General features: G+C 30.2%; 2 protein-coding genes across 5 annotated transcripts; one reads left to right on the forward strand and one right to left on the reverse strand.

The window, feature by feature from the left end:
- Nucleotides 1-217: 217 nt before the first annotated feature.
- Nucleotides 218-3197, reverse strand: LOC124922443 (50S ribosomal protein L7/L12). 4 transcript variants are annotated; one of them, XM_047463170.1, is made up of 3 exons: nucleotides 2987-3197; nucleotides 630-1327; nucleotides 218-384 (listed from the first exon to the last, which is right to left on the reverse strand). In XM_047463170.1, exon 2 carries the CDS (start codon nucleotides 1231-1233, stop codon nucleotides 652-654), a length of 582 nt encoding a protein of 193 aa, XP_047319126.1. In that variant the 5' UTR covers nucleotides 1234-1327; nucleotides 2987-3197; the 3' UTR covers nucleotides 218-384; nucleotides 630-651. The 4 variants fall into 4 exon arrangements, with proteins under 4 accessions (XP_047319126.1, XP_047319127.1, XP_047319125.1 ...); XM_047463171.1 differs by lacking the exon at nucleotides 218-384 and having other exon boundaries at nucleotides 388-1327; nucleotides 2967-3197; XM_047463169.1 differs by lacking the exon at nucleotides 218-384 and having other exon boundaries at nucleotides 388-1327; nucleotides 2987-3196.
- Nucleotides 3198-6446: 3249 nt separating this feature from the next.
- LOC124922442 (aspartic proteinase 36-like) lies at nucleotides 6447-10775 on the forward strand. Its single transcript, XM_047463168.1, has 10 exons — nucleotides 6447-6832; nucleotides 6914-7043; nucleotides 7180-7427; nucleotides 7775-7999; nucleotides 8102-8264; nucleotides 8381-8451; nucleotides 8793-8880; nucleotides 9490-9565; nucleotides 10227-10298; nucleotides 10522-10775. The coding sequence occupies exons 1-10, from the start codon at nucleotides 6540-6542 to the stop codon at nucleotides 10674-10676; spliced, it is 1521 nt and encodes a 506-aa protein (XP_047319124.1). The 5' UTR covers nucleotides 6447-6539; the 3' UTR covers nucleotides 10677-10775.
- The last annotated feature ends 3999 nt before the right edge of the window (nucleotides 10776-14774 follow it).

Below are 14774 nucleotides of genomic sequence, written 5' to 3' on the forward strand. Positions count from 1 at the left end.
TTTTACCTCTTAACATAGTTTGCACTATCTATCCCAAGAGTGCAGTAACCACTACCAAACAAACCAGTTTAGAATAGGACTAGATATAATAGATAGAAGTTTAGTTCAAATAATCAATCTGAAAACTATCAGTGATTTCGAATCAAACAGATTAGTTATGCATGTTGGATATGATGGACAAAGATTTTGAAGATGATGAAGAATTGAAAATGGAAAGGGCTGAAATAACATCACTTCATGGCCTTTATTTGAAATAACTAAAGAAACATTGAACAAACCTGAAAGCTCTGACCATGATATGCTTGCCCAAACGTATTATTTAGAATCATTTGAAAACACTTTTTTGGATCTAAATTCTGAACCGAACCCAGATGAGAAACCTATCTGTTACACCAAACACAAATTTATTTATTTCTAGAAAATGTGGGATCATGATCCAACCACCCAACTATAGTTTTTACCAAATTTCCAAAAATAAAATCAAGTACAACTACAATTTTGGCAATTTCTGGTTATAGAATCGAGATATAACTCCAATTTCTCAACAAAAAAGATGGCATCATAGTTAAATAAGGAGCAACAGAAAAAAGAGGAAGCCTAGATTCACTTCATAAATTGAACACAATTACCTTACATGAAAACCGCAAAGCTTCACTCCATAATAGCCACTCCTCCAACAGCCTTTATCTTCTCTATTATACCATTGGCTTCCTCCTTTGTAACCCCTTGTTTAAGTATGACAGGGACCTTCTCCACCAGATCTTTGGCTTCCTTCAACCCTAGATTTGTAAAAGCTCGTACCTCTTTAATCACTTTGATTTTCGAGGCTGCATCAAATTTCTCTAACTTGATGTCAAATGCTATTTTTTCAGCTTTCTTTTCCTCTTTTGCAGGTCCAGCCGACCCTCCCTGGGCACCACCTAAATCCATGCCTTCTGTAGCTATCACTTGCATCTTAGGATGAAGAAGCTTTTCCCTGAGAGTGGGACCAATTTGAACCCGTTCTTCAGATGGTAAAGCAGCAATACGTTCTGCAAGCTCCACAATTTTATCAGAAGGTGGTGGTCTAGGGCCATATGGATTATAGAAATCAGGATACTTGTACTTTATGGGCTTGGCCTTGGGATCTCTTGCGATAAAGTCGGTTTGGAAGGAGCGACATTGCAAGGATCCTGTTATTTCGCGAAGCACGCCACAACTGCGCATTGTTCGAGAAAGCATGATAAAATTCATGGTGTCTTTGTAATGATTGGAGAGTGAGCTTAATAATTAATGTGAATTTAGTCACATAATCCCATTAGTTGAGAGTGGTAGAAGAAACTCTTTCCTGTACAAAATAAGTATATTATGAGCCAACATAAAATATAGATATATATTGAACTCAATTTTGAAAATATTTGATATCAACCTTGACTGAGAGAATGTTATCAAACAAGAATAAGAACAAGAGTGATAAATATTGGACATTCAAGATGCAAGAGCACATGGGTGAAAAGGAAAAGAGAATTGAATTCAAGAGTACAACAAAGATTAAGATTAAAATCCATCTAAGATTATGGGTATGTTTAATAAAACTGGAAACCAAGTATTGAATGGTGAATACCGAATTTTAAGTGTCGAATTAGTTAAATGTCGGCAAAATAAACGTTGAATAAACCAACTGAAAATTTCTGAATATTAGGTACTTGATATGTAAGTTGATTTGAAAAATGTGGAACTGATGTGCGAAAAGTACTTAAAAACTGTTTTATGCTTATACTAATGTAATTGGATTAATTTACAAGGGTTAAAGGTGTTTTTGTACACTCTTACTATATTATTAAGTTAATTCATCCATCGTTTACACAATTAAGCCAAATTTTCTAACTTCATTATTTTAGCTTAATTTGAGCTCAATCTAACTAATTATGAATTTAGTAACAGTTATGAAATCAACTTAATTCAAAGAAGAATTTAATTATCTAGATTAAGTGATAAGCTGTGCTAACAAATAACTATTTTTTAAAGAATATCTGAAGATGTTAAGCATCTATTATTCATGAGGGAAGAAAAAGGTTGTAACATTGAAAATATAGGCAATAAAAGGAAATAAAAACAGGAAAAAATACTAACCAGCTAAACTATATGGCAACTAAAGAGGTAAGAATTTATGAATAGAAGTCTTCAAAATGTAATGGAAAGCAGACCAAAGAAGTCGTTAAACATGTCTTCAAGCAGGCCTAAGATCAACTAAAAGCAAATGTATCTTAAAGATGGTTATAGTGCTCCTGGTATAATCTATAAGAAAACATAGAAGACTGTTTTCAGTAAATATCACATTTCAACCAGATACTTATGCTGAACATCAATTTCCATATCATATATATAATCAATAATGCATTATAATAAACTTCTCTTACATATCATAACAATGATTTCAAAAGATCATATGATGCACTGCAATCTTTCAGTGAATGGATGCTTCAAAACAGATTAAAATACTTCTGTTTTTGAATTGATTCAGTTTCAACCATTACAATCCCTATTAGGCACTTACTGCAGTCTGTTTTAAAAAATGATGACTCATGAACTGAAATGCCAAACAAGCATTAACATTTAGGAAAATGTAGGGTAGTCTCTTTCAGGACATTGCTTTCACATAATGCAATTGGCCAACAACATATGACTTCACGTATCTATACTTGTACATTATAATCCAACCTTAGCACTGCAAAATACATAACTCTTAACACAAATATGCAAATACAATCAACAATCCAAAACTGTTCAGTTATATTCTGATAATCAGATAGTTATCAATTGTTGACACAAAACAAAGTAGCGAGATCATGAGAGAATATAATACAGTGCATTTGTCTGTATTGAAACTGGAAATAAAAGGGAAAAGATACAGTGCGCTTGTATAGAGATAATCAATTGAGAACTTGAGAAAAGTAGATAGTAGATCAAATAGACAAAATACTCACCAATGCACTATAATAATTACCTGCAATTTTCAGATGGACCTTCGACTTCCTATCAGCAAATAGCCACAACAAACGAAACGACCTTCGATTTCCGATCAGAAAATAGAGACAGAAGACGGCCTTCGATTCTTGCGAATCTGCAGAACGATTCCTGTGTGTGAGCGCGCGAGAGAGAAACGCAGAGGAAGAAATGAAACCCTAGAGTGTCGAATCTGGTTGCTGGCGGCTGGATATCAGTTATTTTATCTCAAAACCCAAACAAACAATAAACAAAGATCCTTTTTAATTAATTGTTTTATCAATTTAAATATTAAAATTATTATATATTTAAATATTTTATTTTATATTAATAAAAAACATATTTTATTGGGTATTAAAAATGACTTAATTATTATATAAGGCTTAAATTTGGTACCATTTTACTATATCAGGCTCAAATTTTCGACTTATATATTTTTAACCAAACAGGGCTTTACTAACTTTCGTTAAAATTTGTGTGAGATGATTTTAAATATTTGTAAATCAGAGTCCATGTAAATATTTTTTTTACTACATCATTTTTTTTAAATGATAATAAAAGATAAATTTACAATTTATCTCTTTTTCTTCCTCATGAACACATGAAAACAAGAGACAATTAGTGTCTATGCGGGTCCTCCTCCACCATCGGCTGATGGACCAACATCAATGTCTCAGGTAGTAAGGCCCGGTCAAAGAACATACACTCCAAACCCAAATTTTTAATTTCTAGTATATTTAATATTTTTAATTATATATTATATATTAGAAAGGATTTATTTTATTATATAATATTATTTTTTTATTTATAATAAGTTAACTTTTTCTCTCTATATTATATATAATAATATTTTTTTCACTTCATATTATATAATAATATATTACTTATTTTTCTCTTTATATTATATATAATATAATAATATATCTATTATTCATATTTAACTTTTTTATATCACTAACTCTAATTATATGGTTTATATTGTAATCTTTTTTCATCTTTAATATTTTAAATTTTTTTATCATAAATCCAACAATAACCTGAAAAATCATTTTTAAGATTAAATTTTAATGTTTTTAAATTTATATTTATTATATGTTCTTATTCTTATGTTTATCTTCATACTTTTTACTCGTTTTAAAATATTTATTATATTTTTTTATTATAAAAATATCATACACAATATATCATAAATATTATTAAAGGAGGCATCAAAATCACCAAAACCATATTAATATATTTTTTCATTTTTTTAAATTGATGATCTAGTTATATATTTAATATTATTTTGATAAAATGTACAACTATTATATTTATTTTAGTTTTGATACCACCAAATCTAAATTTGGTACCTGCCATGCCAAGTAGTGTGACTATGTATGACGAGAAATGATGAAGAACATCTAGGTTTTAAATTTACTTTTTTATTATTATTATTATTATAAACAAAAATATATGTCAAATAATAATTAAGTGGAAAAAAAATTAAGTCATCTCACTAGTGCTTTTGACGGACTAATGTTGTTTATGCGAAAGCCCAATTGGCTAAAAAAAAATACAAGTATGAGCTCTATGGCAAAGTTAAAAGTTTGAGTAAAAAAATAATTGAGTCTATTAAAAATTAATTTTGTTAATCATAAAACATGAGAAATAATTTAGAGAGGAAATTTAAGAAAATAAATATATATATATATATATATATATATATATATAATGATTAATTTTTAAAGTGTCTGGATTTTCGGGTCGAGAGCTGTAGTTAATTTGAATATATATATATATATATATATATATATATATATATATATATATATATATATATATATATATATATAAAAGTAAATGGATAATTGAGTCAGATATTGGGTTGACCTGACCATAAATTTAAAACGATTAAAAATAAAATTAAAAATGCTATAGATATGGTTTAAACTTACACCCTAACAAAACAAGTAAAACCTTTTAACCAACTAAGCTAATAACATTTTATATTTTAAATTTAAAACAAAATTTAATAAACGCAGAACATTTTAACAATATAAGTTCAACTTTTTAACTAACTAATTTATATATATATATATATATATATATATATATATATATATAATGATGATTAATTTTTAAAGTGTCCGGATTGTCGGGTCGAGAGTTGTGGTTAATTTGACATATATATGAGAGTAAATGGATACTTGGGCCGGATTGTGGGTTGATCCGCCCATAAACTTAAAACGGTTAAAAATAAAATTAAAATGATATAGGTATGATTCGAACTTTCTAAATATTTTTAACTAACTAGGCTAATAACAGTTTATATTTTAAATTCAACACCAAATTTGATAATGCGGGACATTTTAACATTATAAGTTCAAGTTTTTAACTAACTAATCTCTCTATATATAATGATGCTTAATTTTTAAAGTGTCCGGATTGTCGGGCCGAGAGCTGTGGTTAATTTGGATATATATGTGAGAGTAAATGGATATTTGGGTCGGATTGTGGGTTGACCCGCCCATAAACTTAAAACGGTTAAAAATAAAATTAAAAAATGATATAGGTATGATTCGAACTTGCAATCTAACAAAAACAAATAAAACTTTTTAACCAACTAGGCTAATAACACTTTATATTTTAAATTCAACACCAAATTTGATGAATGCGGAACATTTTAACAATATAAGTTCAACTTTTTAATTAACTAATATATATATATATATATATATATATATATATATATATATATATATATATATATAATGATGCTTAATTTTTAAAGTGTCAGGATTGCTGGGTCGAGAGCTGTGGTTAATTTGAATATGTATGTGAGAGTAAATTGATACTTTGGTAGAGTAAATGGATACTTGGGTCAGATTTTGGGTTGACTCGCCCATAAACTTAAACGGTTAAAAATAAAATTTAAAATGCTATAATATTTTTATCGTAATATTATTTCACGGTTTTTATATTATTACTCATACAAATGCACGGGATACATACTAGTTTTAAAGGGAATGACGTGCCTCAAATTTGATTGGTCAAAAAAATAACAATTTTTTTTTCTCTTCTCACATTTTAATGATATATTCATATATATAATTTCATCTTCAATTCTCCCTCCCAAATTTCATTATCACCCTATCACTCTCATAAAAATATATATACACCTCTCCACTTTCCTCGCCTTCTCGATTATATATATTTTATTTTTTTTTGGAAAAAGTTGAAATAAAACCCAGATCCCAAATAAGGTTTTAGGTATTTTCAATTAACATAAAATCTTATGTCATAAATAATTTTATAAGAAAAAAAAAATATATATATATATATTATATATTTTAAAATAAATAATATTTTATTTACAGTACCACCACAAGTATTTCCAAACAGGGCGCAATCAAAGCAAACCCTACAAGGTTGATTATATATTCTGCCTGTTTAAGGTCTTAGGTAAAAATGATAATGGAAATATAGGATAGATAGGTCATAGGCAGAGCCGAAAGGGTAAAAACTAGAGCTAAACAATCCTGAAGAAGAAGAAGAAGGTATTCGCGGGCATTTTCATGATCGCGACTCCGTCATTCTTCTCTCCTAATCGCATGGCAAGATCATCGTCATCGTCGTCTTCATCGTCCTTCTGTCTCCCATACTTCCTATTCCTCTTTACGATCACTTCTTTTTCTACTCCTATAGCTTCGCCCGTGGGTTTCGGCGGAGTATTAAGCGTCAAATACAAATTCTCCGGTACTGATCGTTCCCTCAGTGCCCTAAAAGCCCACGATGACCTCCGCAACATCCGTATGGCTTCCGGAGTCGATATTCCCTTGGGTGGCTCCGGCCGTCCAGATGCCGTCGGGTAACTTCTACTATTTCCCCTCTACTACAGACACATGCATGGTGGTTGCATTTGTAAATTAGAATTGAATATATTTTGCAGACTTTACTATGCCAAGGTTGGGATTGGAACGCCTCCAAAAGATTATTATGTACAAGTAGATACTGGAAGTGATATAATGTGGGTCAATTGCATTCTTTGCAAGGAATGTCCTCAAACAGGCTACCATGGTGTACGACACCTGTTTACCTCTCTTTATATGCTTCACTAATTCTTGGTATTGTCTTCTGTATTGTTTTTTTAATCATGTTCTTGTTTGGCTTCAAATTATGTTTTTTTTTTTCTTCTTAATATTCATTTATTTGCAGATTCCACTTACCTTGTACGATCTTAAGAATTCTCTCACTGGGACAAAGGTTTTCTGTGATTCTCAATTTTGTATTGAGATCAATGCTGGTCGAACACCTGACTGTGCGGCTAATGTGACTTGTTTATATACTGAGGTTTATGGAGATGGAAGTTATAGTCTTGGCTACTTTGTGAAAGATCTTGTCCAATATGATGGTGTATCAGGAGATCTGCAAACTATGACAGCAAACCAAAGTTTTATATTTGGGTATGCTCATACCTATATCCATGTTTTCATTCATGCTAATAAGCTACAGACATGGTAGATGTCCCTTCTTGAAATGTTCTTTGCTCACATACATTCGAAAAATACAATAAAGCTTTCTAATCTCATTGTTTTATCAATAATAAATATGAAAAATGATTTGCTATTGGGTGATCAAATATGTGTACACTCAGAACTGTTACTCTAAGGATAGTAATGATAGGCTAATATCTAAAGTGTTGGTTTAGTAACTTGAGTTCTAGTAATATTTGAGGTTTTATTTTTCTCCTGTGTGAATACTATAGAGTATGTTTACATTTCTTTTTGACTTATTTTGATGTTCATGCTAGATGTGGTGCGAGTCAATCTGGCGATCTAGATTCGTCCGAACATGCTCTTGATGGAATAGTAGGTTTTGGAAAATCAAACTCATCCTTTATATCCCAACTTGCTGCTTCTGGGACAGTGAAAAAGATTTTCGCACATTGTTTGGATGGTGTGAATGGTGGAGGTATTTTTGCAATTGGGCATGTTGTGCAGCCAAAGGTCAACACGACTCGTTTATTACCAAACAAGTATGTAGTATCATGATCTGAATTGCATAAACATCTTTTGCATTTTAACTTAAGTTTTGATATTGATGACCAGTGATTAACTAGTTGTGACATAAATTTTAGGCCACATTACAATGTCAATATGACAGCAGTTCAAGTTGGGTCTGAATTTCTTAATCTGACAACAAATGTATCACATGCTGGAGACTATAAAGAGACAATAATTGACAGTGGTACAACTTTGGCTTACTTCCCAGACGCTATATACCAGGCATTAGTGAAGAAGGTGTGCTAATACATTGATCCAACTGTTGTTTCATTAGACTCATTAAATCTTGGTTGTTTTAGCAGAAAACAATTAATAATCTTGGTTTTACCTGACATTCTTTTGGTTTCTATCAGATTCTCTGGCAGCTTGATATAAAGTTACAAACCCTTCATGAGCAGTATACATGCTTTCAGCACCCTGGAAGGTATGTAGCTCCACGTGAGAAAGTTGGTATCGTTTACGCATTTATGTGCTTAAAAATAAATATTGTTTTATTAAAGTTAGTTTTCTTTGGCCAAATACTCTGAATACTGTTGCAAGGATGATCCTACTTAATAATATCATCTTAGCTGTTTGTTTTATTTGTTTTTCGGAAATTCAGTTGAAGCTTGGTCATTCTCTTATTTAAGGTTTTGTTGAAACTTATTTACATATTCAATATCAGGCTAAAGATAGCTATTACATTTTACATGTCCTGTTTAAATAGTTGTTGATCATCTGTGGGTGAATACACTATTTATGGTTATTGTTTTATACTTATTGCAGCGTGGATGATGATTTTCCTGCTGTCACCTTTCATTTTGAAAATTCAGTCCTCTTGAAAGTGTATCCTCATGAGTATCTCTTCCTCTTTGTAAGTATCATCTCTTGTTCAGACTGCTCAATGACATGATTATTATGCTTTTGAGGCTACTTTGCAAACCAGTTGCTGTTACTTTGTAATCCTAGTACAGTTGTGGGAAGTTAAGGCTTTCTGGTTTTTCTATTACAGTTGTGGGAAGTTAAGGCTTTCTGTTTTTTCTATACTGCATAGTTTATGTTGTGTCTTGTAGTGGAATTACTGAAGAATCAACTCATGCACCTTATCTATATTACAAGGATACAAAATTATTTTATTTTCCATTTCCTTTAATCCCAAGACTGTGCCTCAAGATTCCCCTGCATCCAGAGAACTCTAAATGAACAAAAGAAACAACTAAAAGTAATCCATAACCAAAAGCCTGCCAGATAATGGCAGAATGCAGAAAGGGAAGAAAATTTCCTTGTGCACTCTGGTAAGTGATTGCATGTCACCTCACACCGGCATCATAAGTTCCTGGTGACCATTCGACATGGCATAAATTTTGGTGTTCCATCTGAAGATTAGTATTTAGTCTATATTATCATAGATAGATATTACTAGGTTAGGATTAAGCATATTGTATGTTACTCATCTTGTATACTCGTGTACAATAATCTACAGGAGGGGTTATGGTGTCTTGGCTGGCAAAGCAATGGTGTCCAACCCAGAGATAAACAAGACATCATCCTTCTGGGAGGTACTTTTTTAATTTCTACTTGGGATAATTTTGATTGTGTTTATTGCATCTCTTCTATTTCCGATTGCAACTTAATTGTCAATTAATCTAAGTCATCAATTATCCTTTGCATGTCTTCCTTTTCTGGTCTCTGGATCTTGTGCCTAATAAAGGAAACAAGGTTAAGTGCATAAGAAGTTCTACAATTTTATCTTGACCAATACACTGATGACAGGGGAAGAAAGCTAATAGTAATTATAGGTCAATGCAATATTTCACGTGAAGAAAAGAAAAATACCTCTAGTGCAGATAGTATAAGGATGACTGTAGTTTCTTTTCTTTTTTTGACTGTTTTGTATTTCTCTAGAAAGGCTAGCATAGCATCCCACCGCATGACCCCACACTTCAATCAAGGTGTCTTCAGTGATGATCGAATTTGAGAGAGTTACTCAACTCTTTATGATGAGGTTTCATGTATATCCATTTTAATGCATAGATTTTCCAATGAATGTATATGACTAATTTAGCTTCCATATCTAACATGTGAGTTCCTTTCTAATTATTTTTGCTTGACTCTGTCATGAGCTTTTAACTGTGACAGACTCATAGTATGAACTTACTTGAGATGAGGTTATTATTGATGTGTAACTGAATTCTCTGGTTCCCCTGTATAATTTTGCAGACTTAGTGCTATCAAATAAACTAGTGTTGTATGACTTGGAAAAGCACGTCATTGGCTGGACAGAGTACAACTGTAAGTACCTCACCATTTCTCTATCTCACCATTAGGTACAATTTCCTGGTGAAAAGCCATTGTTCTTTGGAAATGTTTGCAGAATCTAGAACTGTCCCTATTCTTTTTTTGGATTCGGGTCTAGATAAAAAATGTTCATATTGAAGCTAGTTACTGACTATGGATCTTTTGAAGAAGTTACTAAATTTTAGCACGTATTGATTGGTATGAATGTTGGTTTCAGGTTCTTCAAGCATTGAGATAATGGATGAAGTGACTGGATCAGTGCATCTGGTAGGAGCCCACTCTCTGCCTTCTTCGGCTTGTGATCTGACAATCATGTGGCTACTACTAGTGGCTGGATTTGTAAACTTTGCTCTTGGTGAAATGGTCTTGTGAATGGAGATCATCATTGAACCTGGTGAATTGTCTTATTAATGATGAAATATAAAATAGTAAAAGCCTGCAATTTGAAGCAGTTCTTCTGTTCTAATGAGATAAAAAGATGGACAACGATTGAGTTCTAATTTTACTTCAATCATTTATTTTTCTTAATTAATTTTTTTTATCATATATATATATATATATATATAATATATAGTATATAATTTAATATATTTATATGATGAGTGAGAGTATATATAATTTAATATATTTATATGATGAGTGAGATTATCGTATAAATATATTAAATTAAATACAATGATAAAAAATAGAGAAATTATTAATATATGAGTGATAGGGTAGAGAAGAGTAGGGAAGGAGCAAGGGAATAGAGAAAACAATTTTTTTTTTTATTAATCAAAATTTTAGGGTTATTTTAAAAAATAATAGAGGGAATAATCTTTGCAAAACTAACTTTTTTTTTTTTTTTTCCGGTAAAAGATAATTATACCCCTCGCAAAAATAATTTACTTCCCTCTTCTTTCCCTTTCTCTTCTTCATTCTTCCCTTATTCCTTCATTCTCTACGTAAGGACGAACCACTTTCCTCTATTCCTTCATTCTCTACGTACGGACGAACCACTTTCTCTCTTCAATTTTTCTTTCTCTTCTTTCTCCCTCGATCGTTGTTATTCCTTTCTCTTTTCGCAATGAAGCCGATCGATCAACTCCCCGACGCAACGCCGAAACGCCTTCATCATTTCAGGTGAGTTTTTCTGTCGTTTTCTTCTTGCATGCATGCTGAATGGAAACAATGGTTTAGGGTTTAGCGTTTTAGAGTTTTTGTGAATGCTGAATGGTTTGAAAGGGTTTTATGGTGGAATATGCATTTTGCGTTTACGAATATGCATTTTTACATACGAAGATGCATTTTCGCCTGCGAAAATGCATTATTCGTCTGCGATGATGCATTTTTCGTAGGCGCAAATGCATTTTTTTTTGTCTGCGAAAAATGCAATTTAAAGTTTTGAATTGGGATGTAATTGTTGTTTCAGATTTTTGAGAGAGTTAGAGAAAATTATGATGCAAGCTCCACAACTTGAGAAGATTGAATCATTAGGTGCCTCTTGACAGACTTGAGAAGATTTTGATGCAATATCCATAACTAATTGACCTAGGAATGATGTCCCTAATTTTGTTTGGACGGTTCCGATTGATGAAGGCATTTCAACCTGCTTAGCCCACGATAACTAGTGTTTTTTTATTGTTTAAGTTTGTGGTTATTTAACTAGGGTTGGTTGCATAGTTATAATCATGTAAGTTATAACAACCCAAAATGAGTAAAATTGTGTTTATTTAGTAACTAGTTATAACAAAAGTTTTAACCAAAACACATCCAAAATGTCTAAACACAACATAAAACAGAAAAAAGATCTAAAAGAGTGATCGCGCTTTAACTTATCAGAAAAGTGGATTTCATCTCAAAATCAAAGAAGAACGACCGATTTTCTAGCACTTTTTTTTGTTTCTTTTAGCACCACCAGATTTTGATGGGCTCACAATCAAGTATACAAAAACCCATACTTAGCCAACAATCTTTGTAAGATTAGCCAAGTGAAACAATGTTAAAAAAGTTAAATGGATTGGCTAAAACAGAAAAAAGAGAAACAAATTAAGATCTTCTCTAACTCTCGGCAAGCGCAAATTGCATTTTTCGTAGACGCAAATGCATTTTTAGCAGATGCAAATGCATTTTTCATAGATAATTTTTTTTCGCAGACGGAAAATGCATTTGCGTCTGCGAAAAATGCATCATTACAGATGAATAATGCATTTTCGCAGACGAATAATGCATTTTCAAAGGCAAAAATGCATATTCGCAGACGCAAAATGCATATTCCACCCTAAAACCCTTTCAAATCATTCAGCATTCACAAAACCCTAAACTTATAATTTAATACGCTAAAATCCTAAACAATTTCTTCCATACAGCATGCATGCAAGAGGAAAGCGACGGAAAAACGGGAAAAACTCACCTGAAATGATGAAGGCGTTCCGGCATTGCATCGGGGAGTTGATCGATCGACTTCTTTGCTTCGTTGGTTCGTCGGGGGAGAAGATGAGAGAAAGAGATACCAACGGCCAGGGGAAGAAAGAAGAGAAAGGGAAAATGAAGGGGGAAGGTGGTTCGTCCGCGTTAGTGGTCGTAGAGAATGAAGGAAGAGATGGAAGAATGAAGAGAAAGGAGAAAGAAGAGGAAAAAAAATTATTTTTTCAGAAAGTATAACTAACTGTCTTTTATCAGAGGCAAAAGGTTAATTTTACAAAAATTACTCCCCTTGTTGTTTTTGAAAATAAATTTTCCTCCCAAATTTTCTACCCTAATCATTTCTCTTTATATATATATATTAAAAAAGAGAAATTATTTTAATTTAATATCCTAATTTTTTTTAATATTATATAAATTTATTAATAAAAATAATTCTTATTTTTTTTCTCTTATATATATATATATATATTATTTTAATTAAAAAAAAATCTCAAGATAATTATATAATTTTATATATTTATTTATTTAATTTATATATAAATATTTATATCATATTTTTCCTAATTAAAACAAACTAAAAATTATACTAAATAAAAATTAAAAATATTATACATACGTTTAGAACCCAATTTTCTGAGATAATTCAACCCGATTCTTCTTCTTCAATACTATTAAATATAAAATAAAGCTCTCTATCAATGTAGCAGTTTGTCACAAAGATCAATACCACTCATTACTCTAGTTATATCAGAGTTAAGTTTTATTTTTTAATTTATATATTTATTAATTAAATATTATTATATTTTAACTGTCATTCTTTTTTATTAATTAAATTATTTAATATCTTACTCCTAATTTATTTTTACATTAGTTTCTCCTTCTTTTATTTCATCTTTCTTTTTTATATTAATTTTTATTTCTCTTATTTCTTAAATTCTCATTTTTGAAGAAATTTTAACAACTTATTTATAAATTTTATTCTACTGTTATATTTTTGTGAAGAGTTTCTTTCTTATTTAATTTTTGATTAATGACTTAAGTAGTAATAAGAAATATTGTTTTATCTAATATTTGATTATTACTCTTTTGTTGTTTGATAAATGAATTGATATTATTATTCAATTCTTGATTATTTATTAATTTATTTATGTGTTAAATTTTTTTTTTATTTTTGAAAAGATAAGTCACTATTATATCCAATCATTGAGACCAAAGAATTTTAAAATAATTAATAATCAATGTTAATATAAAAAAGAATAAATATAAAGTTAAAATAATTAATGATGAATAATATTATATATATAAATATATATATATATATATATAAAAGATAAAATAAAATAATTAATAATAAATATTCATATAAGAATAATAAAAAATTTATAAAAAAGATAAAAATAAAAAATAAATTCATTCTTAAAAAAGGATATGAGTGAAAATTTATTAATTAATAATATATAAATTAAAAAATAAAAAATAATTCTGTTTATTAACATAAGCTAAATTGATAGTACGTGTTTAAATGGCTTTTTATTAATACATATATCTAAATATACCTAAATGAGCTGATTAACATTTTATTAAACTATTATATTAATTTTATATCATCCTTCTTCAAAACGAAACATAGTAAATTCGAATAAATTTTTACTTTGACAAAAACAAGTCAAGTCTTCACCAAATTCAATTCAACAATAAACAAGACGAGCAAACTCAATTCATTCCACTCTATTTTATTACTATTATTGTTGTAACTCCAAACAAGAAGATGAATAAAAGCATAAACAAGATCTATATCCCTATTTTCTTTGATATCATTAGCCACTGCCTGGGTAAATCCTCAGTTGGAGTTGAGAACAATAATGGATAGCTTGCAATCCCAAAAAAATAGATGAGTTTTAAATCAGTTTGTGGGATTTTAGATCTGAGTTGGGTTTCTAATTAATATTTGTCTTCTTCCTTTGGAATTGCCCACCATTTTCAATTTCAAACTGAAGGCCTGACTCAGACAGCCAGACAATAACTTCATAGGTTGGATTTTGTTTAAAAAAAAAAAAAAACTAT

This window comes from Impatiens glandulifera, chromosome 1 (assembly GCF_907164915.1).
Source record: "Impatiens glandulifera chromosome 1, dImpGla2.1, whole genome shotgun sequence".
NCBI classification, from domain to species: Eukaryota; Viridiplantae; Streptophyta; class Magnoliopsida; order Ericales; family Balsaminaceae; genus Impatiens; species Impatiens glandulifera.

Bases quoted from the DNA above. Each gene is read 5' to 3' on its own strand.
- LOC124922442 (XM_047463168.1), top strand. From the start codon at position 6,540: ATGATCGCGACTCCGTCATTCTTCTCTCCTAATCGCATGGCAAGATCA. The intron at 8,881-9,489 runs GTAAGTATCATC...AATAATCTACAG, and splicing joins ATGAGTATCTCTTCCTCTTT to GAGGGGTTATGGTGTCTTGG. The intron at 10,299-10,521 runs GTAAGTACCTCA...TGTTGGTTTCAG, and splicing joins TGGCTGGACAGAGTACAACT to GTTCTTCAAGCATTGAGATA.
- LOC124922443 (XM_047463170.1), bottom strand. From the start codon at position 1,233: ATGAATTTTATCATGCTTTCTCGAACAATGCGCAGTTGTGGCGTGCTT.